At 39.3% G+C, this 21675-nt stretch overlaps 1 protein-coding gene and 1 pseudogene across 1 annotated transcript in view; both read right to left on the bottom strand.

Annotated features, from left to right (window-relative positions):
* MME (membrane metalloendopeptidase) overlaps window positions 1-18740 on the bottom strand; it is an 83521-nt gene extending 64781 nt beyond the window's left edge. Inside the window, exons 1-3 of the mRNA XM_023524020.1 lie at window positions 18694-18740; window positions 16927-17096; window positions 16176-16211 (exon numbers count right to left, since the gene is read on the bottom strand). Of these exons, the coding sequence (XP_023379788.1) occupies window positions 16176-16211; window positions 16927-17086 (196 nt within the window). The 5' untranslated portion in view covers window positions 17087-17096; window positions 18694-18740. The remainder of the gene's footprint in view (window positions 1-16175; window positions 16212-16926; window positions 17097-18693) is intronic.
* On the bottom strand, window positions 5874-5992 carry LOC111733013 (annotated as a pseudogene).
* Window positions 18741-21675: the final 2935 nt, after the last annotated feature.

The raw sequence follows: 21675 nt of genomic DNA, 5'->3' as shown, positions 1-21675 counted from the left end.
CCGGTACCAGTCTGCAGCCCAGGGGTTGGGGACAGACCGGTACCAGTCTGCAGTCAGGGGTTGGGGACCCCTGAACTAGAGGATTTTTATTTGGGTTCAGCCAAAGATACGTAATCATAACAATAATGAAGTTAATGTTTGACATGTATCAGTCATGCTAGGTGCTTTTCTAAATTTTTTAACATTTAACTCTATATGTAACTATATTTATGTACCCATTTTAGATGTAGAAATTGAGGGTAAGGAATTCGCACCTATAGTCACATGGTTGTTAAGTAGCAAAGTTGAGGTCTGACTTCAAGCAACCTGGTGGCTAGAGTCTGAGCTCTTCACTATGATGCTGGTTTTAATTCTTTTTCTCCTTTATAATTGCTCTATAAAGTAGGATATATTACCTCTATTTTAAGGAGATCGAGGTACAGGCTAGTTACAGGCTCAAGGTCACCAATATGAATTTAGATTGTGCCCAGGTCTGATTTTAAGTTGATGTTTTTTCTACAGTATCATTCTGCTGTAACTCCAAATAAGAGGAGGGAGAAAATCCAAATTAAATTATACAGAAACCACTGTTTTTTGTTGTTGTTGTTTTGGATCTTTTTTTGATGTTCAATTAAAATTTTAACTGCTCCATAATATGAGTAGAGCTACATGAATTTTTCACCTCTCTTGGTTCCAGATTTTAGAACTTGTTGAGATAATCACAGAAATCTTAAGTCTAATGGACCCACAATAATAATCCTTAGCTGGCTCTCCCCGAATGAGTGAAATTCTTCAGCCTTATTTCATAGCCTTTTTAAATAAATGGCTCACAGCCGAGGGGGGATGGACAATCGTTTTCCAGTAGAGATTTCTCCAATTTTCACAACCAAAAACATATTCTGCTAATAAATGAAAGCCTTGAAACTGTGTTACAGTTGAATTGAAGTGCCATAAGTCTAAAAATAATTTTTCTTTTTCAGGTCCAATTTGCATTTTAAATCCTAAAAGATTCTTTGCTACTAAAAAGCCATTAGAGGTTAAACTGCAACTTAAATATAATATATCACTTAAAATTAGTTATGAGGGCTATGTGTTGATTATAATGTTAACGGATAATCATGGTCTTTTTTTTTTTTTTTTTAAGGAAATATATAGAAGGTCATGAAAAGGCTACATTGTTCCCTTAGTAACTCTCTCAGGTAGATCCCAAGGTTCCTGGACACTGGCAGGTGTCTCTGAAGAAGAAACAATGAGATGACATATTCATGTTTCTCTCACTTAAACACTTTGTTATTTTAGATCATGTTGTTGAACAAGTATAATCAGACTGACTTCAATAATATGTAATTACTAAGAGCAACTCAAAAACCTTTTGCCTTGGCATCAATTTTGGTTAGGGAGAGGTTCAAAAAGATCACAGCAGGAGGATAAACTGGGTCAACGGTGCTTTTCAAATGCTGCCTAAAATGAAGTCAAGATTGTAAAAAGGCTCTTCTCTAGTGAGTGCTTTTAATTTAGTATGTATTAATAAACCATAAGTTTAGTTGACACAAGGTAGTGCTTGGCTCCATGTGTTTCCACTTTCTAAAGAATAAATATCTCTTTTCTATTATAGAAGGTCCAGAGGATTATGCTAAATCACTGGCCTCCTCCAAAAAGACTTTCGCCTGTGGAGCATGAAAAGACTGAAACTTTTCATTTCATTTTGACAAATATTTTTGAGTATCCCTCTATGTCTGACATTATTCGGAACCAAATATACCATTGTGAGAAAAACAGACATAATCCCTACCCTTGCGGAGCTTGCAGGTTTTCTTCTGAAACAAGGCTATTTCTTTCATAATGTACATAAACTCCTATAATGTAACTATATCTAGATATGAAGGGTTGTTATACACAGTTCTCATTTTCAATTCCCAAAATTAGCCAGTATTTAGCTGACAAGTAAAGTTCCTATTTTATATGGAACCTAGAGATAAGGAGTCACTCTCAGTGAGCTTATGCTTGTATGTGGGAGCTGACCAGGAATTTGAATGAGCATGCTACGAATTAAGCCACCAGGGAGAGAGGAGCCTTAGAGGATGATGGTTGAAGAGTAGCAACACTTGCTAAATAGTGGAGTCTAAGAGAAGGAAAGCTTAAGGGCTTTATTAAAGGAGACCAGAAATGAGTTATTGAGAAGGGAGAAAGAAGCTCCAAGAGAACTGGAGATGGAAGAGAAAGGCCAGACTAATGGAGATTTAGTTCTACGGAGCTGGAAATGCTTACCTGAGTGGGACATTAGTTGAAAATAATCTTTGAAACAGGAAGAGAGTGGGGAAGAGAATTACATATAGAAAATGTTTCCTTGCCGACCTAGTTCTAGCTTAGGACGGTAGATTTCACAAGATAAATTAAACAACCGAGAAGAGAATAATTGACTTTACTGCTAGCAAAGGAGATGAATCAGACAGAAAAGGGCTAAAGTTAGGAGCCTTGACAGAGAAATACAGAACTGAGAAATCTGACTTACATAAATGAGACAAAGCCAGATTAATGACACTTGCTGCTGTATTTTGTACCAGGTACCCTGACAAATCACTTTGCTTTGACAACAACCATTATGTGACCTCAAGAGAAGGAATCTGAGAATAAATATAAATAATGAATAAAATATTTATTTAATCAACTAATATTTATTGACAATTTGTTATGTGCCATGCACCTTTCTAGTTGCTCTAAACAAAATGGTGAATAAGATAGGAATAATCAAAACTTATATTATAGGGGGAAAAACTAGACATCGGATAACTGACTATAGGTGAGATGTGAGTTCTATGTGCAGTGGATAGGGCGGGCTGGGAGTGAAGAAGAAATTAGCTAGGCCAAGGTGGAGGGTAGAGACAGCAATTCATTCATTCATTTATTCATTCAGCCATTCAACAGATATTTGAGTCGGGTACTGAGCTCTATTCCAGGCAGAGAAGGTGGGTGATGGCCTTGACAAAAGAGGCAACAGAAAGATCATTGGAGTGTAGAGTGGCTCTCTGTGAGTGTGGAGAGGTAGGCCATCCTCTGAAGGAAGGATACAGGATAAATAAAGGATGAAGAGCTAGGTTCTCAAGGTTTCAGCACCCCAGGTGAAGCTGAGCCTGTCTTTGATTGGTGGAAGCAGACATGTGGGAACTAATAAGCAGGGGCTTGGCCTTTGTCACTTTGGCCAGTGAAATGGAGGGATCTGATCATAGGAAAGAGGACTTACTCTTGCCCAGGGTGAAGGAAACAGCCTGCCTCGTCCTAGAAGCCCTCATCATGGCTATCTCCTGGGAACAGCTCTCCCTTTATTCTCAATCTATATTTACGGCTGGTCACAAAGTTCAAAATCATCTCATAACACATGACCTGTCAAGTCAGCTTAGGCTTTCATGAGCCTTAGCTTAGACTAGTTCTCTGCATGAATCCAGACAGAGTTCTTGTGGACTATACATGCTAAGCTGCCCCTGACTTCTGTGAGGTTCACACATCATGGCATCATTTGTATGAACACATGGTCAGGTGAGAGACAGAGCCTTAGACCATCAATAGTGCAATGAGTTATCAGTACGAGATATGTAATTTCTGAGAAATAACTCAAAGTATATTTCCAGGTAACCCACAGAATATAAAAGCAAGGATAATTGTAACTCTCCACCCAAAGCAAGGATTCTAATTTCAACACTTTGCGCAGCGACAGATCCCTAATGGACATTCCAAAATAATCCTTAATTCTCAGTTAGTTAAGTCTTTTTATAGTAACAGATCACCGTCTGTTATTTAAAAGCTTTAAAAACCATACGTGCCCTTTATCATAATCTTAAAATATTTTGATACTGGTTTCTTTTTCCTGTTTCTACATTTGAATTAAAAATGATTTTGTTGTTCATTTAAAGTCAGAGAGGCAATATCTGAAAATTCTTGAACTTTCACACATAATTAGATTTTCCTGTATTAAACAAAACAAGACGACTGATTCCTCCCTCCTACGTTTTTAATGTTAATAGGTGTGGTGGCTGGTAGTTGAGGGAAAAGCAAGATCCTTGGCTTTCTGTGTTGGCGTACAAAATTAATGAGCTGTTCATTCCTCTGTAAATGAAGAAGCATTTTTCTTCCATATAAAATGTTTGTCATTTACATAAACTGGGCTCAGGTAGAATCAGTTTTAAGCTAGTCCAATGAGATTGAATCTTATTTTACAAGGGATCAGAAACAGAAGAAGCTCCCAGCTAAAAGCAACGGAAAGAAGCTATATAGAACGAGGCCCCACAGGCAGCTGAGGGTGGTGATCCCAGAAAGTTCTTCAAGGTCTGACAAAAGATGGTGAGGTCAAGAGTAAGTTGGATTTCAGTGCCAGAAGATGGAAGAAAAGCAGAACCTCAGTGTCCAGAACTGGGGAACAAGCCAAAAATGAGATCTCAGGGGACAAGGTAGGAATCCACTTACTAGAGCTGGAGTCAGAGGCAGGTCACCAGGTGTAAAACTGACTGGATGTGGGGCCAGAGCCATGGACCTTGGCCTTAGTGAGTGCCTGGACCTACAATGGGGCTGATCCTGCAGCATGGGCCGTGCATGGGACTAAACCAGTTTAACTTTTCAAATCTTCCCACTTCTTTTTTTTGTTTAAATTTTATTACCATAGTTGAAATACATCATGTGATGTTTCATGGCATCCGTTGCTACTATCTTATATTCTCTTTATCTACAGCAACTAGAACAGTGCTCAATAAATATGTGGAGAAGATAGCACTCATGATGCTGGGGAAATCCCCAAACTGCCTGGTTTCATGCCATTTCAAATTATGGCCTTCGGCTTCAACGGGATCATCAATTCTATGTGGCCCTGGTTTGCCTTCGCTTCCATTCCTCACACTGCCTCTTTTCAGGATTCGATACTTTCCTCACTTTTTCTGTCAGCTTACTCCCAGGAGCAGATTTTGCCCGTAACTTCACTGAAAAAATTGAAGTAACTGGACGATGAGCCATGTGGCTTCCTATCCTTCCCAGCCTTTAAACTTAGTATTTGCATCCAAATCATCACTGCCTCATTCCCCTGGTAACAGAGGAAGACGACGTCCTCCTCCATCTTAGAGTAGCCTGCCACCTTTTCTCTGGGTACACCCTTTCTTATATCTATCTCCCAGGAACAAGATCTACACATTTCCCACATTCCACCCGAATCTCACACCTCTTCCGCTCTGCGCTCATTTCCCAGTCAACCTCTCAGCTGCATTTTACTGCACTTTACTGATTTTCCTTCTACCTCCCTGATTCCTCCTCTCCAGTTTCCTTCAAAAATCTTCATTTCCTTCCTGGGGCATCTCAACCACACCACCCATATGCTGATGACTCCTGAATCCTGATCTCCAACCTTGGCTTCCCTGAACTTTAACACATGGAAGACTTAGTGAAGAAGGGCCCGGTTGAAACCCCCATAGCAGAGGCCTCACAGAGTCCCCAGTTTCACTTTTCCTTGCCCTATAGCTTAACAATAGATTGTCTCCATCTGCTTGGAACGTCCCTTGCCATAGAAAATTGCCCTGGGACTAATGATTAATACCTTTATGCTTACTGATCACAATCCTTCTGATCTAGCATTCTTTCCAGACTACTCCCATCTTTGTTCCCGGGTTGCTGATGCCACCAGAGGACCACGCTGCCAGAGGAATGGCTCCGTAAAGCATGACAGACCCTCGGAACTGCCCTGTAGCCCCTGGAGTAGTTCCCAGATTTTCCCTTAAGTACCCTAAGCTGATCTGAGAAAATAAAGCAGTTTTTTCTTTTTTTTTTTTTCTTTTCAGGTGAGGCAACACTTGGTTGACCTCACAGATTGCAAGGATCTTGTCAGCGTACAATCTCTTATTTTTTATTTTTATTTTTTATGCCTATAGCACCTGGTCTTCCTAGATGGTCTCCCATCCAAGTACTAACCAGGCCCAACCCTGCTTAGCTTCCGAGACCAGATGGGATCCGACTTGTTCAGGATAGCATGGCCGTAAACAGTAAGGCAGTTTTTTGAAGGTGTTAACTTGCTGCCTTATCAGATCACTGGTGCTCTGACAATAAACGCTTATTCTAAATATCCCAACTGCTGTGTCCATCTATTGGCTGAGTGGTGCAGGCAGCATAAGCCCCGGACTCGGCTGCCCTCTGGTTTCATTAACAGTATCTCAGATCTGCCCTCTTTCAAAAGGAATTTTTCACTGCACTGGCCCCAGCCCATCACCAAACCAGCTTTTGCTCTGTGTTCCCTGGCTCAGTGAATAGCAACGCTTCACCGCCCAGTTTCCCAGTCCAGAAACTTGAGTTATACTTTACTCACTTCTGTTGTACTACCTCATATACTTAGACAAACACTACGTCTTATGAATTCTACCTTCTAAATATTTCCTAAATCCATCCATTCTCTCCACCCTGTCACCATTCAAAACCAGGCAAACGTTAGCACTCATCTTCCTGCCTACAACCAGCCTTTGGTTATAGTCAGTGACCCTTCTCAACAATTCCCATCAGGTCATGCCTGGTTTAAAGCCCCTCCTTCTGTAACTTCCCACTGCTCTTGGTAGAAGTTCCAAACACCTTAACATGGACTACAAGATCCAACTCCTGCTTGTCTCATGTCAAAGGCTCAACACTTCCCCTTCTCACCCCCACCCTCACATCCTCAGACACACCCTCTATGACTCAGCCCTAGAGGTAGTCTTTCAGTTCCTCAATCTTGCCAAGCTCTCCCTCACACCTAGAATGTGAAAATGTTCTTCCTTTGTAGGGGGGTAAATCTTTGCCTCTACTTCTTCGGGTCTGAGCTACATAGCAGGCGAGCTTGAGAATGCTACACTCTGCTTAAAATTCTTTAGGTGCTCCTGTAACACATTTATTCATTTTCTATGGACTTTAGGAGCAATGACAGTCCTCATAGCATATGACCTAGGCCCCGTTTACTTTTGCAGTCCCGTATCTTGCTGGTTTGGTGCATCCTGTTATACCTCAGTCACCTCGAAGCACTCACAGGTCCTGAACCCACCAAGCCTTCGCTTGCATCTTGCGTCCAGCCTATGCACGTGCTGTCTGTCCTCTGCTCCCCTGGTCTGGAAATCCCTGGCTCTCCTTCAGAACTTAGTGGGCAACACTTCTTCTCAAAAATGCTCTCCTGGCCCCATAACGATCGCTCTAGCCTCCCACTCGCATGACTGATCTGGTCTAGGTGCTCTTTTCTCAGGGTGCCTGGTGCGCTCTCTGCTTACCTCTTTCAGAGCACTCTCGAAACCCTGCGGCAATTTTGTTTATTGATCTGTCATGCTAACCAGACTATCATTTTTCTGAGGTCAGGGGGTACTTTATATCTCAGTTTACATTCCCAGTGACTCGAAAAGTACTTGACATTTAGAAGGAGCTCAATTAATGTTTTTGGGGAAAAAGTGAATAAATTAATGAATAAATGAGGAAAAACGATGTTCTGAAGTCTATGAAAACATTCATGCCTGCATTATACTGGGAAAATTCAAGAGGACAGTTCAGGTTCACCTTCTCCATTATTAGCAGAAAAACAGGCCCAGTGTCTCGCCAGCTCTGACTTAGTGTTCAATGAGTAGCACAGTCTGAAATGTCACCTATTGAAGCAGTCAGTTGGTTGACAATACCTTTTTTTAAAAATGCAAATGTCCAGGTAATTCCTATATACCTCAGTGTAGATTTATTTACCTAAATTGCATTTCCTCCTAACATCTAACAAAGACCACTCCACTGAAGGAACGGGAACTCTGTGTGTCAGGGAGCAGGGAAGGTCTGGCATGGGTATATTTTAAAAGCTTCTCAAAGTATCCTAATAAGCAACTATAGTTGAGAATCACCATTCTTCAGTGCTTCTCAGACTTTATTGTGCACACTACTCTTTGGGGGACTTCACTAAAAATGCAGCTGCAGGTTCAATACAACTCAGGTGGAGCCTGACAATGTGCATTTTTGCAAGTTCCCAGCTGATGCTGATACTGATGCCGTTGGTCCATGGACCACATTTTTAAATACATGGATCTAGTTATTCTTCTCCTGCTCCAGGCCTCTGGCTTATTTACTTTTAGGGTTACTCAGTGGTAAGGGAAGGACTAACAGTGAGAGTCCGCAAGGATAAGCACAGAGTAGCTACTGCTCAAATCCAGATGTGCCTGTTGGTAGGGTTTGCTTCACAGGAAATATGGATCCAAAGTGCCCATTTCTGACTGTGCTCATTTTAACTGATTCGCAGTCTGAAATGTCATCACCTGTGCTAAAATAGAGCACAAAGGTCAAGGAAAATGTTAATAAGGGATGACATATTTTTATCTGAGACTATCTAAAATGTATTAATCTCTTTCTCCTCCTTTCCTTCTTTTGTCCATACCTTTTTCTCTAAAAATATACTGACTGCTTTTTGAGTTTCAATAAATAACTTTAAACTGTGCATTTGTAACATTCATGAAAGAAGATGTTAAATGGAATATACGTTTTGCATTATACCTATGGTGCACTTCCCTGAAGGATGAGTAACATGAAATGGGCTGTCATTAGTCCTTGCTGTTTCTCTGTAAAATGAGACACTTTCAATTCCAATTTTGTAGATAAGGAAAATGAAATGCAGAACGCTAAACCGACTTAATTAAGATCACATACTAACAACACAGGATGTGGCCAAAACTAACATCTTAGTTCTCCTCTGCTAAGTTGGCTTAGTAGAAAAAGAAGCAGTAATCTTTAAAAGATAGTGCCTTAATTATTCGCAACACTCTCATTTCTTTGAAATAAAGTTTACTATTTAACAGTATTTCTCTTGCACGGATCTATTGCTAGAATTTATCTATATTCTACTCATCCAATTATTAACTTACATTGCTCATAAAGGAATTCAAAGTGGCCTTACAGAAATACATAAAATATATTAACTCATACATTCGATGAGAAGGAAAAAAATAAACAGACAAGAATAATGCTAGTGAATCAAATACATACAAAGAGGTCCTAGAAATTACGGGTTAAAAACAAATTTGAGTTTTGACTTACTAGTAGTCAAGGTGAAAGGGAAACATTCCACAGAACCCGTATGAACAACTAACAATTTTTCCAGAAGCAGGATTATCCCTGGAACTGTTCTCTGGTAGACCTGGCATTCTGATTCAGACTCAGAGATGGCTGGTCCACCTGGCCCTATAATCCCCATCTGTCTGTCTCCGACTTCCTCTGAAAGTGAAACCCTAGGACATGCAAATAATGCTTCCAATAGCTAATTCTTAAATAACTTTAACTTCCTAGTTGATTTACTATTCTCTGTAGATTTTTCATCAGCATAACCTTAATAAAATCAAACAATAGGTACTCGCTCAAAGTGAGAAGCTTGAGTTATTTAGCAAAGACTTGGAATGCACTGAAAACTACACATACTGTGAAAATGGGAATTAATGGACTCACCATTTAATAACATATAATCTAGATATAAGATAATTACTTATAAATAGACATTAGAGATGGAAAAGAGGGATGAGAGTGGTTTTATTGTTTTTTAACCATATCATTGAGTAATAATTTGCATACCATAAATAACCCAATGATTTGTAATAAATTTATACAGCTGTGCAACCATCACCATAATCCAATTTTAGAATGTTCCAGAAAGTTCCATTGTGCCCATTTGTAGCAATCTTTTCTCCACCCCCAGCTATTCTCTTTTCTTCTTCTACAATTTTGCCTTTTCTGGAAATTTCATATGAACAGAATTATATAATATGCAGTCTTTTGTGTCTGGCTTATTAGCATAATAGTTTTGAGATTTGCCTATTGTTGCATGTATCATAGTTTGTTCCTTTTTATTGTTGTGTAGTATTCTTATTTATAGCCATACCACATTTTATTTATTCACCTGTTGATGTACATCAGAGTTGTTTCCATGTTTCGGCTACTATGAATAATTCTGTAACAAACAATGACAGAATAAAAGTCCTTGTGAGGACATATGTTTTTATTTCTCTTAGGTAAGTACCTGGGAGTGGAATTGCTGGGTTATATGAAAAGCATATGTTTAATTTTCATACAAATTGTCAAACCGTTTTCCAAAATGGTTTTTACATTTTGAGCTGGGATGTACTGAAATATTTTACATTCCATCAGCAAATGTATGATGGTTCCATTTTCTCATATCCTCACTAATACCTGGTATTGTCTATCTTTTTTATGATAGCCCTTCTAGTGGGTATAGGGTTCGGAGAGTTTGAACAGAAAGAATTTATTCCAATTTTTGATCAGCCAGAAAGAGGATCAAAACTAGCTTCAACCCCACCTAACTGCCGCCCCCCACTAGGCTCCCCATATCTCCTTTTCTGAATGGGCTCATGGAATGAAACTTTTCAAGATTCAAAGGCTGTGCAACTTTCTTTTATGATCTTTTAAATTCTCCGCTTTTTTAAATGTCCCTTAAATAATCTATAAATTTTTATCAACTTGAGTTTCATATTATGTTAAAGGCTTATTGGAAAGCACCTTGGATTTGGTGATGAGCAGGACAAAGCAAGGTCCTTTCAAATGCAGAGGGGCCGATTTCCCATATCCCTCACTCCAAAATGTTCAAGGCCAAGCTGGGATCCTCATCCCAGCCTAAATTCCTATTTATATCCACTCTCCTTTACACATAGGTAATTTTTGCAGCTGTGAAACAAAGTTAGATTCCAAATAAGCTCACAAGGCATTACTAATTTTCTTTCCCTTTAACCACTTAATTCAACTTATCTATGTTTTCCATACCTTGACCACGCATTTAAAACAAGATGTTGTTCTACTGTTTAAAAACTACCCAGAAGGTAAGAAAAATATGTTATGTATGTGTGTATACATCACATAATTGACTCCCTTTCTTGGAAAGGATTTGATTGATAGATGCTAATTTTGACTGGAGAATTTTTTAAGCAAATATTGCTATACAATTGTCAGAAGAATGGTGTCAGGGAAGCTGCCGCAAGCAAATTGCCACATGCCACATTTAAATTAACAAAGGTATGCTTCAGCAGTTTTTCCACTCAGATACCTACTGCATTCTTATTCCCTGAAGGATTTTTTCCAAACTTAATTACATAATAAAATAGCCTCATCTCCTACTCTGAAAGGTTGTAACTTTGCTGGCAGCCCTCAAGAGTCAGTATGCAGTACTTCCTGTACTTTTCTAGTGCCATTTTTCTTCACAGAGGCTTCTGAGGTGTTAACAGGCAAGAAAGAAGAGACCATGACCCAGAGAGGCAGAGATTTCCCTGTTGCTGTCAAAAGGAGGCCAGTTGGTGCCAAGATACTTTGTATGGGGCATTATTAGGATCAGACTCTTGCAGAAAAAACCAGAAATTTGGAAATTTCATTTATTTCAAGGTTTATAGCTCAAGCCACACAAAACCGATAATAAATCAGAATGTGAATATATTTGTCACGCTGAATATATCTTTCAGGTGAGCAGAATACCTCTTTCTTTGTATTAATAATTAAATATTCATCAAAAGTTTAGTTAGTTAGTAGAAAATTAAAGGAAATTAAATTAAATTGAACCTCTGAGGGGTTTCATCCAGGTCTTGATGCTCTGTAGAGCCAACACTGCAGGTGGCCTGGTTCTCTCTTGTGAAGTGTCTAGCTCATGTATCTGGGCTTCTCTATCCACTGGAGAGTTCGGGACTACACTGCTAATATTTGGTCCTTTAGACTCCTCAATTCCATGTTGCATTTGATGTACTAAAATCACTGATGAAGCTGCTCACCGTTTTCAGTTAAGTAACTGGTTTCTGGGTCTAAGCGATATTTTTTTCTCCTCCTTCTCAGTCTAGATTAAATATTTCAACTCTCTGAGAGTCATATTATGTCTTTTAGCTTCAAATTCTAGCAGGAAGGGAGGCAATCTGCTCTCATATACTGCACGTACAGGCATAGGGTATTAAAAACTTGACAGACTCCCAGTCTTCTTTGAGGCAACATGGAGAAGTCATGAATATAGGCTCTGGAGCCAAGATGCCTCCTGGGCTAGAATCCTAAACCAAGTTTTTTAATCTGTGAAAAAAGAGTATAATGGTACCTACCTCATAAGGTCATTAAGGGATCAAATGTGTTAGGACACGTTAACTGCTTACAACAGTGCCAGACACTCGAGGGAGTGTAAGCTGTTATTATTCTATTTCATTGTCTTCCGTTTTTATTTTATTATATGTTATTATTCTATTATTATTCTCTTGTATGCTATTGTTATATTTCTCTATTAATCTATTTAATATTCCTTCCCTTTTCTGTATCTTACACACCTTAATTTAGTAATAAAACAGCAACTTGGCAGGAAACTGTGTGTGTGTGTGTGTGTGTGTGTGTGTGTGTTTTAATTCTTCAAAGATAGTCTTAAAGGAACTATAAAAGGTGCATTATTAGTTCTCTATTGCCATTATAGCAAATCACCATAAACCTAGTGGCTTAAAACAACACAAGTCTATTATCTTATAGTTCTAGAGGTCAGAAGTCTAAAAAGGGCCAACAAGGCTGTGTTCCTTCTGGATGCTCTGGGGAGAACCATTTCTTTCTCTTTCCAGCTTCTAGAGGCTACACACATCCCTTGCCTCGTGGCCACATCACGGCAGCCTCTGCTTCCTTTGCTTCTGTTATCACATCTCTTTCTCTGATTGTGACCCTCCAGCTCCCTTCCCCTTATAATATATATGTGACTGCACCGCCCAGATAATTCAGAATAATACCTCATTTAGAGACCCTTAATTTAATCACATTTGCAAAGTCCCTTCTGTCTATAAGGTGAGATAGGATGTGGACATCTTTAGGGAGGCATTATTTTGCTTACCACAAAGAGAAAAGCACTGGATGATCTCTTGAGATCATTTCAGCCAGTGGTACCCAAACAGGTGATTATGCTGCACCAGGGGACATCTGACAATGTCTGGAGACATTTTTGGTTGTTACAACTGGGAGGAGGGTGTTACAAGGCATCTAGTGGGTAGAAGCCAGGGACAGGGCTACACATCCAATAATGCATCAGACAGCCACCTCTCCCCGGGAAAGAATGATCCAGCCCAAAATGTTGATAATGATGAGACTGAGAACCCATGATGGAAAGCATATGAGAGTCCTCGAAATCTTCTGAGTTAGTAAGGATGCAATGCAATGGGAGCTAGTTTCAGGATTTACATTCACATGGAGAAGTTTGAGAAATCACATACAAACTCTTTAACTCCATGTTTTTAACAATTTTATATGGTAAATAAGAGATGAATACTGCTCATACTTTAATAGTAGGGTTTTGTACACTGCCTTAATTTGTTACTTGTTAAGTAGTGTTTGTTTTAAGTCTCTTGTAATCTTTCATACTGTTGCATTTCATATATAGATAAGTTAATTCAAAGTGTTTATTAAAACATCATTTTATGTATATTATGAATATTTACATTCATAGATGCTCAGATTTAAGTGCCTAATGCCAATTTCAAGGTGACCCACAGGCTTCTGCAATATTTTATTTTTGCCTTGGTATGGCCTGATTTCTATCCCTTGACTTCACAGGATCCAAGTGAGAAGTACAATTACCATGATATTCCCTTCCACAGAGAAAAAGATTTCCTTAGAACCAGCTTTCACTTAAAGTAAGCACCTTGGGTATAAGTTCCCAATTCTGAAGCATTTCTGTGCTCAGGTTTCAATTCTCCCATTCTTTTAAAGTTAATTTACAGAATTGCTAGCAGGAGACGTTATATGTTTTTCAACATCTTTGTTTCCCATCTTCCTTTTCCTTCCCATCCATTCCACTCTTCTCATTCTCTCCCTTTCTTTATTACTTTCTTTCTGTCCACAATTTCCCCTAGAGTTTCCTTAATTTGCAGCAACTTCTAAAAGCAATAGTTGTATTTTCTGTGGCAGAAAAGATTTCTTAACAAGCAGAGGACTGCGTGTGTGTGCTTGGGTGTCAAGACAGTATCCATAAAGATGAGTGTCAACTTTATTTTCTTCCAGGAAGAATAATAACTATGAGTTATGAAAGTATTCTAACAGATTCTGAACCAAGAGAGCAGAATGAAGAAAAACACAAAACTATTCAGCAACTTTGTTTACCACTGAAGCTATTTCTATTGTATACATTTCTCTGCCAAGATACGGTTCAGGGAGAAAACAGAAAGAGAAAAAGAGTAAGAGAGAGAAGAGACTGTGTGAAAGAGAACCTATAGATTATGATATTTAAGAGACATGCCAAGTGTTTTTGAAGGACTTAGAAACTTAGAGATAATAAGAGGTCAATACATAAATGGAAGTTTCTCAAAACAGGATAGGTGTGAGCCTAGACTAGGGCAGCTGGTACAGAGAAAGGACGGGGAGGACTTGGGGATAGAGCAAATGGTAACTTTGACAACTTGGGCACATAACAACTCTGGCACAGGGACTCTGAACATCTTCCAGCCAAGGCCCCTATACAACCATTTCCCTGGGGAATAAACTTCTTTTGTTTCTGGGAAAGCTCATGATGGGAAAGTGCCTGCTATTATCTTGCTGATATTCCAATCAGGTCTCTTTCAAGACATGTTGTGTCTCAGAAGTACAGCTAGTGCAATTAAGCTGCAGGGGGACAATCACATCCTCCTCCGCATCATCATCCTCATCCTCATCCTCCTCTTCATCAAAAAACAATACAGAAAAGCAAAGGGCACATATTTGGAATATTAGACTATAACCTAAAATCCCAAGAATATTTTGTCATCATTATTTTGCCAAGTTCAGTTCATAACAAAAAACACAGTTAAAAATATCTAACAGAAAATGTTTAAAAATCATTTGGGACAGGTTCGTTCTTGGAATGAAGTTTAGAATCTCTTGTCAAATGGCATTAATATTGTGCTCATATCCAAGTGCTATGCCCAGCTACACCCTTCTTTTCCTTGCCTAAATGATCTTTTTTTATTTTTCACCATATTCTCATGAATGTGACTTCTGTAACTCCATACACTTCTCTGTTCCATTCTCTGACTTTTCTTTTCCTTCTGCTCTAGTTTTTGATGTCCTCTTAAGTTCAGCCATTATACCTTTTCTTTTCTCCTTTTGGGAACTCGAATTTTCCCAAGGCTTCACCTTTTACGCCTTGGGCTGACAGATCCTAAACCTACCCCTTGAGAGATTCTGAAATACCCCATCACTACCTTCTCATTGTCTATCCCCACTTGGATGTTACCCCTGGCTTACACTCAACATGTTCAAATCCATAGTAGTCACACCCCTCCCTAATACAAACCTACCTCCTAACTTCTCATTTTTTGCACTGCTGCTATTCTCCTGCATCCCTTAGGTTTTAAAAGTGGGTATCATTTTCAAATTATTCATATCCTTCAATTAGCAAGTCAATTCTATTGAGCCACCCAATTCTCCCTTCACGTTGTCCCACAGCTCTCTCATCCCACCACAGGCTGACCTCAGCTCACACCTGAATTATAGCAACAGCCCCTACCTGCCCACTCTCCCTGGCTTATCACCTCCCATTCAATCCACTCAGCCTACCATTCCCAGAATCATCTTTCAACTTTTGTTTTATTGAGTGATCTCTTCAGGACAGTATCCATTTCTTTGTTATTACGACATTAAAGCTAAACATGGATTTTCAATGCTCTCAGTAATGCGCCCCTACCTATAAGTTTACAATTTTACTGCTTCTCAATATGATTTATTCCTATTGTTCTTTGTCCTTGTTTGAAATTCCCTCTTCTATTCCACCACTTCCAAAACCTAGCTCTGCTTCAAGGCCCCTCTCAAATCTCAACTTCTCCATGTAGCCTAAATGATGACATTTCACTCTTTTCCTAGTTTTTATCCCTCTAATGATTTGCATGGAGAAATTTAATACTGAATGATATGATTCTCACTATTTCATACATGCTGAGTTTTTTCTCCAACTACATGGCAAGCTCCATAAAGCTAGCAATATAGTTCTCTATCACCCTACCATGCACACCAAGGCTGAATAGGGGAATTCCTTTTTAGAATAAACAAGTCAATTAATCTACTACTTAAATATATTTTTATTTTCCTTGGCTGTAAATAAGTGATTCATAATGAAAAAGCATAAAGAAAACAAATTTAGACATATATCTATTAGCATTTGATGTTTAAATGTTTTTCATCAATTATAAAACTATTAAATTGAAAAACCATCTTCTTACCTGATTTTATGCAGTCTGATGATTTGCAAATACCATCTAGAAAAAGGAGGGTATATGCATAAATGTTTGCAATACACATTTTCTAATTTCTCTCTGTCTTTTGTTCTTCCAAAAGCTGCCAATTAATTAATTCCTTAAACCAATAACTAAACCTGAGCATTATATATCATTGCCAATAGTTAAGAGAAAATATAGAGAAACAAAATAGGCAAATCCTAAATTTAAAATTTTTATTATGAAGAAAGTGTATTTATTTTATCATCTCTACTCACTAAGCCCTAGGTCTTTTAAATTAAAATTATCAGTTGTGTTAGTCTGCTAATTATGTTTTTTTGCCATTAAGGAACCAATCTTTTCTAATCCTTATTGTGAAAAACTTCTAAGACTCAAATTAGACCTCTTAAATTTCTGTGAAGCCCTTTAGAATTTCAATGACACAGCAAAATTTGACTAATTGAAGTTGGCTATAAAATTGTATATACTTTAATCAAATAAAATTATACATTAGAATCCTCATAAAGTAAGCATAAGTGCACTAAGTATACTCGGCAATTAATAACTTAGCTCAAACATAAAAGACGATGTACTTTAGTCAAAGTTAACTGTTTTGACATATCGATGTCACACTTTATAAATGAATCTATATAGCACTATCTTTAATTGTCTTTCTCCTTAACACGTTCGTTTGGTAGATGGGAAAAGCACCACTCTCTTCTTCATTTATGTGTGCACAGGTGTGGGAGGAACTCACCGTCATAGGTTGCATAGAGTCCTATCATTGTCACAGCAATGATGGTGAGGAGCAGGACAAGGACAGAGAGACTGATCTCCAGCGGTGTCCATCGCTGTTTCTTCTTTGGCTTTGGAGTGTTGATATCAGTTATATCCATCTGACTTTCTGATCTGCCCATCACCTAAAATCTGCAAAAAATTTAAAATTTTTAAAAATTCTAATAAATTAATAAACACAGAGAAAAAGAAATATATATAATTTTCCAAATGCTAGATGCAGCTGAATAAAGGTAAAAGGATAATTCATATTAAATAAGAAATAAAAAATTTTTGTCAAAAGTCAAATTTTTGATTCTGACAGAGAAGAATATAGAGCCAGATGAATCTGACAGGTCCTGATCACAACTTTTTGCTTTTGTTTTTGTTTTTGATATGCCACAGAAGATCCAAGCAAAATTAGACAAGTAAACTCAGTTAAATACTCACGTAGGATTCCTTCAGCAGTTCATAAGCAAATAATTGCTGTACCATCTTTAAAGAAAGTTTAAACTCACCCCTTTGAACTTTGAACAAGGTCGAAGGTGAATTTTATATCTTGTTCTGGTGGCTTTCTTTATAAGCTTAGAAATCAATGACTAACACTTTGAGATTTTGACTAAGCAATAATTTGAAATAGAAATACATAAAAACAAAAATGAACAAACACTTGTGATGGTTTATTTTAGTCTTAAAAACAACTTTTGATTTTGCAGTTCAAAACTATGACTACTGCTGATATGGGTATCTAGTAACTGGTTAACATTCTGAAAATGGTCACTCGTAAGACCAAAGATTTACCTCCAGAGATGAAAGATATTAATTACGTTCTCTTTGTGCAACTGAAGAAGAAAAAAATATATGATTTAAAACTTCTAGCAGGTCAGGGTAATAATGGTTAAGATGTTTAACTTGTATGTACATTAATATTAATACTTCTACTAATAATAGCTGACATTTGAGTACTTCTCATGTGTCAGTCACAGTTCTTTGTGCTTCACAAGTAATAATTCATTTAATCTTTGTAAGGTGAATATTAATATTTCAATTCTATATCTTAGGAAACTGGGGTACAGAAAAGTCAAGTAATTTGCCTAAAGCTATACAACTAGTAAATGTCCTTTATAAAAAATATATTTGGTCACTGTTTGAAATAAAATTGTATGATCATACAATAAAAGCCACTTTAGATCTTACTGTATAAATTTAGGAGGGGAATTTAGGGGATATAAACCTAAATATTCAATTTCATTGTTTCTTTTAGAGGCCTATTGATTCTCTGTGGGCCATCCACCAAGCACAGACAACTTCAATTTTTCTGCAAGACTGTAGAAAAACACATTATAAACTAACAGATTGGCTTTGTATAGGTTGATACAAATTAAGCATATAATTTAGTTCCTAGATGAAGTGACTGCTCAGAAATGCTCTAACAGTTAAAGATCTGTGTTGAATACACAAAATTCCCAGCGGGTGTGTTTTGTGGAAACTGAGGCACAGGATAAAGTAGAAACAGAGTCTATATCTGAAGTGTGGCCGAGGAGATCCAGCAGATAACTAGGAATTTAATCTCCCCGGTGAGTTATTAATAAGTGAACCACAAACGGACTTTAAAGTTCTGGATACAAAGTCTTAAGTATGCTGTCCCCTTGATTACATGAGGCTATAACCAAGGACGGACTATCAAATAAAAACATTTTATTAGACCATGAAAACCGTGTCTGCTCAATAACAGTGGAATGTAATGTACCTGAATGTTAAAATGTCTTCCTTAATGGTTACGTAACTCATGTTGGCTTAGTCTCACAACCCCTGGGGTTATGATATGGAATTGCATTGATTCTAGTCCTTGTAGTTTTAATAGGGGTGGTGGTTGGGGAAAGAAAAGATGGGAACAAATTTAATACTTGGACAACATACAGAGAGATAAATAATAAAAGGAATAATTTTCCTAGTTCCCCTAGAAGAAGTAGAGACTGACCTAAAAACATCTGAAGATTAATCACATTTGTACAAATATTTCCTTTTATTGAGTATTTCTTCTCCTGCTCTAACAATATTTCGGAAGACAATATAAAGAAACATTTCCCTGGGATAATGTAAGCCAATTCTCTTTTTAGTTCTTTCCTAGAAACAACCATCAGTTTCTACAGTAAACTTAGGATCAGGAAGCAGAGCAGCCACGGGGTTAAATTAAAGGTGCTCTTAAGCATCACTAGGCTTTTGCAGGAAATCTTCTGGGCTCTTAATAGTTCTACACCTAAGGCTGCAGCTGCAGAAATTGTTATAAGGCATGAAGTCAGTGACTGAAGCTGTTTAGTCCTTTTACCTATGTCAAACAAATATCATCTTTGCATCATCTGCGAAACTACCTACATCCTTAACATATTTCACCTGAACTGAGATACCTTAGAAAGCTTAAACCAAAAATAGACACTTCCACAGAAGAAGAGAATAGAGAATGAGGAGATCTAAACCAAAAGAACCTTGCAAAGTTCAGCTTGAAAACATCACTGAAAGAATAAATGATTATTTTTGCTTAAGCAGAAGCTGAATTTCAAAGTAATATAAAGCAGCAATGCTTACACACCAGTTGATTATACACGTAACTTTATCACACAGTCAAGTCAAAGAACCTACAGCATAACTAGTTTGCTAAAAGGAAGTTTATAAACCTAAGCAATTTTCATCTTCACTGCAGATTACTACTACATTAACATTTTGAGGAGTGCCTGAGGATACCCTATGCAATTAGTTTGTATTATGGAAACTGAGGCACAGGAAGCAGGAGAAACAGGTTTTATATTTAGCCTGGAGCTGGAGAAGCTGAGTAGGCAGGTACTCAAGAGAAATCATCTTGTTTTCTCCTTTGTAAATGTTTGCTGGGCCGGTAATATGGAGTTTTGGACACAGTGTTCCAACCACATTACTCCCAGATGCAGTATAGCCGGACAACGAAAAGTCGCAGCATCATACAAGGAAAGTCACAGCATCGAATCCTAGAAACTATCAGACAATTGTTTTAAAGTGCTCGAACCCAGCAATAATGCAGCAGAACTGAAGAAGCTACAAGCCTTCACAGCTGATTTTTGGATTAGGAGTCCCAAAACGCTGACACTGTAAATCAGGTACTACTTTTCAGTTTAATAAAATTATCATTTGCATCATATGGGGGGGTTGGGGGTGGACAGACTTGACCAAGTGGCTAAAGAGGAATGTTAGGCTGCAATTACCCTTATTTTCAAATAATGCAAATAGATTGAGACCTATTAAGTGAGCAAACTTTCATCTACAAAAGAACACTCTACCTTTACTCCTGCCAACCAACCCTTGTGTGATTTAAGTATGTTAACTGCATAAATTATATAATAGGAAACTAAGATTCTAAGCAAGATGAAAAGGTTCGAGATAATGACAAGATCTTCAGGTCAGGAAAAGTAAAAATAGAAGAGAGTTACAAATGAGAAAATCTGACAGAAATCAATATGAAAACAAACCAGCTTAAAATAAAATAATAAAATAAAATAAACAAAATAAAATAAAAAGCTGTGTCTGTCTGTACAGCGGAATGGCAAACTCCCACCCCCAAATCAGCCCCGCTGCAATTAGGTAGCTCTGATGTTGGTAATAAAACCTAACTCCCTCAGGCAGGGGCTTGCAGGGAGCTATGGAAATGAACCTGAAGAGTCGCCCTGACCGCACTTCACAGCCCTCCTCCAGGTCACCCTCTCGGCCCCTTTTCTTCACTCTCCAGGTCCCAGCTGCGTCTCTTTCACCGGGCACGCCTCCCTTGCCCACGGCCTCGGGGTCCCGGGCGCCCGGATCGCGCCGGACTTGAGCCGCTGACCTTGCGCGGCGCGCCTGCGGGGCAGCCGCTCCCCCTCGGCCGCCTTTGCTCTCCCCGCGCGCGTCCCACCGGCTCCCACCCCCCGGGCTCTCGCGCCCTTCGGACCCTTCTCCCCCTGCTGCCAGGTGCCAGCTCGTTCTCCCAGGACTCACCAGTGAGATTCAGGAGAAGTTGGAGGCTGCTGGGCAGAGACATCCCGACCAATGAGCGCGCGGGGCCGGGAGCCCCGCAGAGCGCCGGTCGGTCCGTGCGTCCGCTCAGGCGCGCCCGGAGCGGCGCGGGCTTCGGCGGCGCCGAGCCGAGGCCGGACTCTGGGAAGGTTACGGGCCCGCCTCGGCCCGGGCCCGGGGACCGCAGGAACCCCGGGCATCCCTCCGACCCGCACCCGGAGAGACTCACCGTGGCCTCTCAGCAGATCCCGCGCCGGGAGTTGGGCGGCTGCTCCCGCCTGCTCTCGGTCAAGCTTCGCCACTTGCTCATCTCCGCGCCCCGCGCGTTTCGGAGCTCTCCCCTCACCCCGCCTCCCGCCTCGCCGCTGCAGGACCAGCGAGAGGAGCAGTTCTCTGGGTGACCTGAAGGTTTCCGCTAGGTCTCCCCAATCCTGTCACATCATGCGTGGGGGACGTGTGTGTGTGTGTGTGTGTGTGTGTGTGTGTGTGAACACCCCCCCTCCACGTGCCCCACCTCACCCTTCCCAAAAGGGCTTTGCCAAACATTCTTGGAATTGCTTAGCTTCGGGGATATTCAAGAAAACAATACATTGCCTCTTGGAGATTCTGGAGTGCAGATGATGGTTCTATTTCTTTTCATATTGGACTTTCTCTCACGTTCTTCTTTCGCTCTCTTTCTTGCTCCTTTTCCTCCCTTTATCCAAGCTTCCTTCCT

This window comes from Pteropus vampyrus, unplaced genomic scaffold, assembly GCF_000151845.1.
Source record: "Pteropus vampyrus isolate Shadow unplaced genomic scaffold, Pvam_2.0 Scaffold12, whole genome shotgun sequence".
NCBI lineage: Eukaryota > Metazoa > Chordata > Mammalia > Chiroptera > Pteropodidae > Pteropus > Pteropus vampyrus.
Note: the sequence above shows the minus strand (reverse complement) of the source record. Positions and strands in the feature narration are given on the sequence as shown.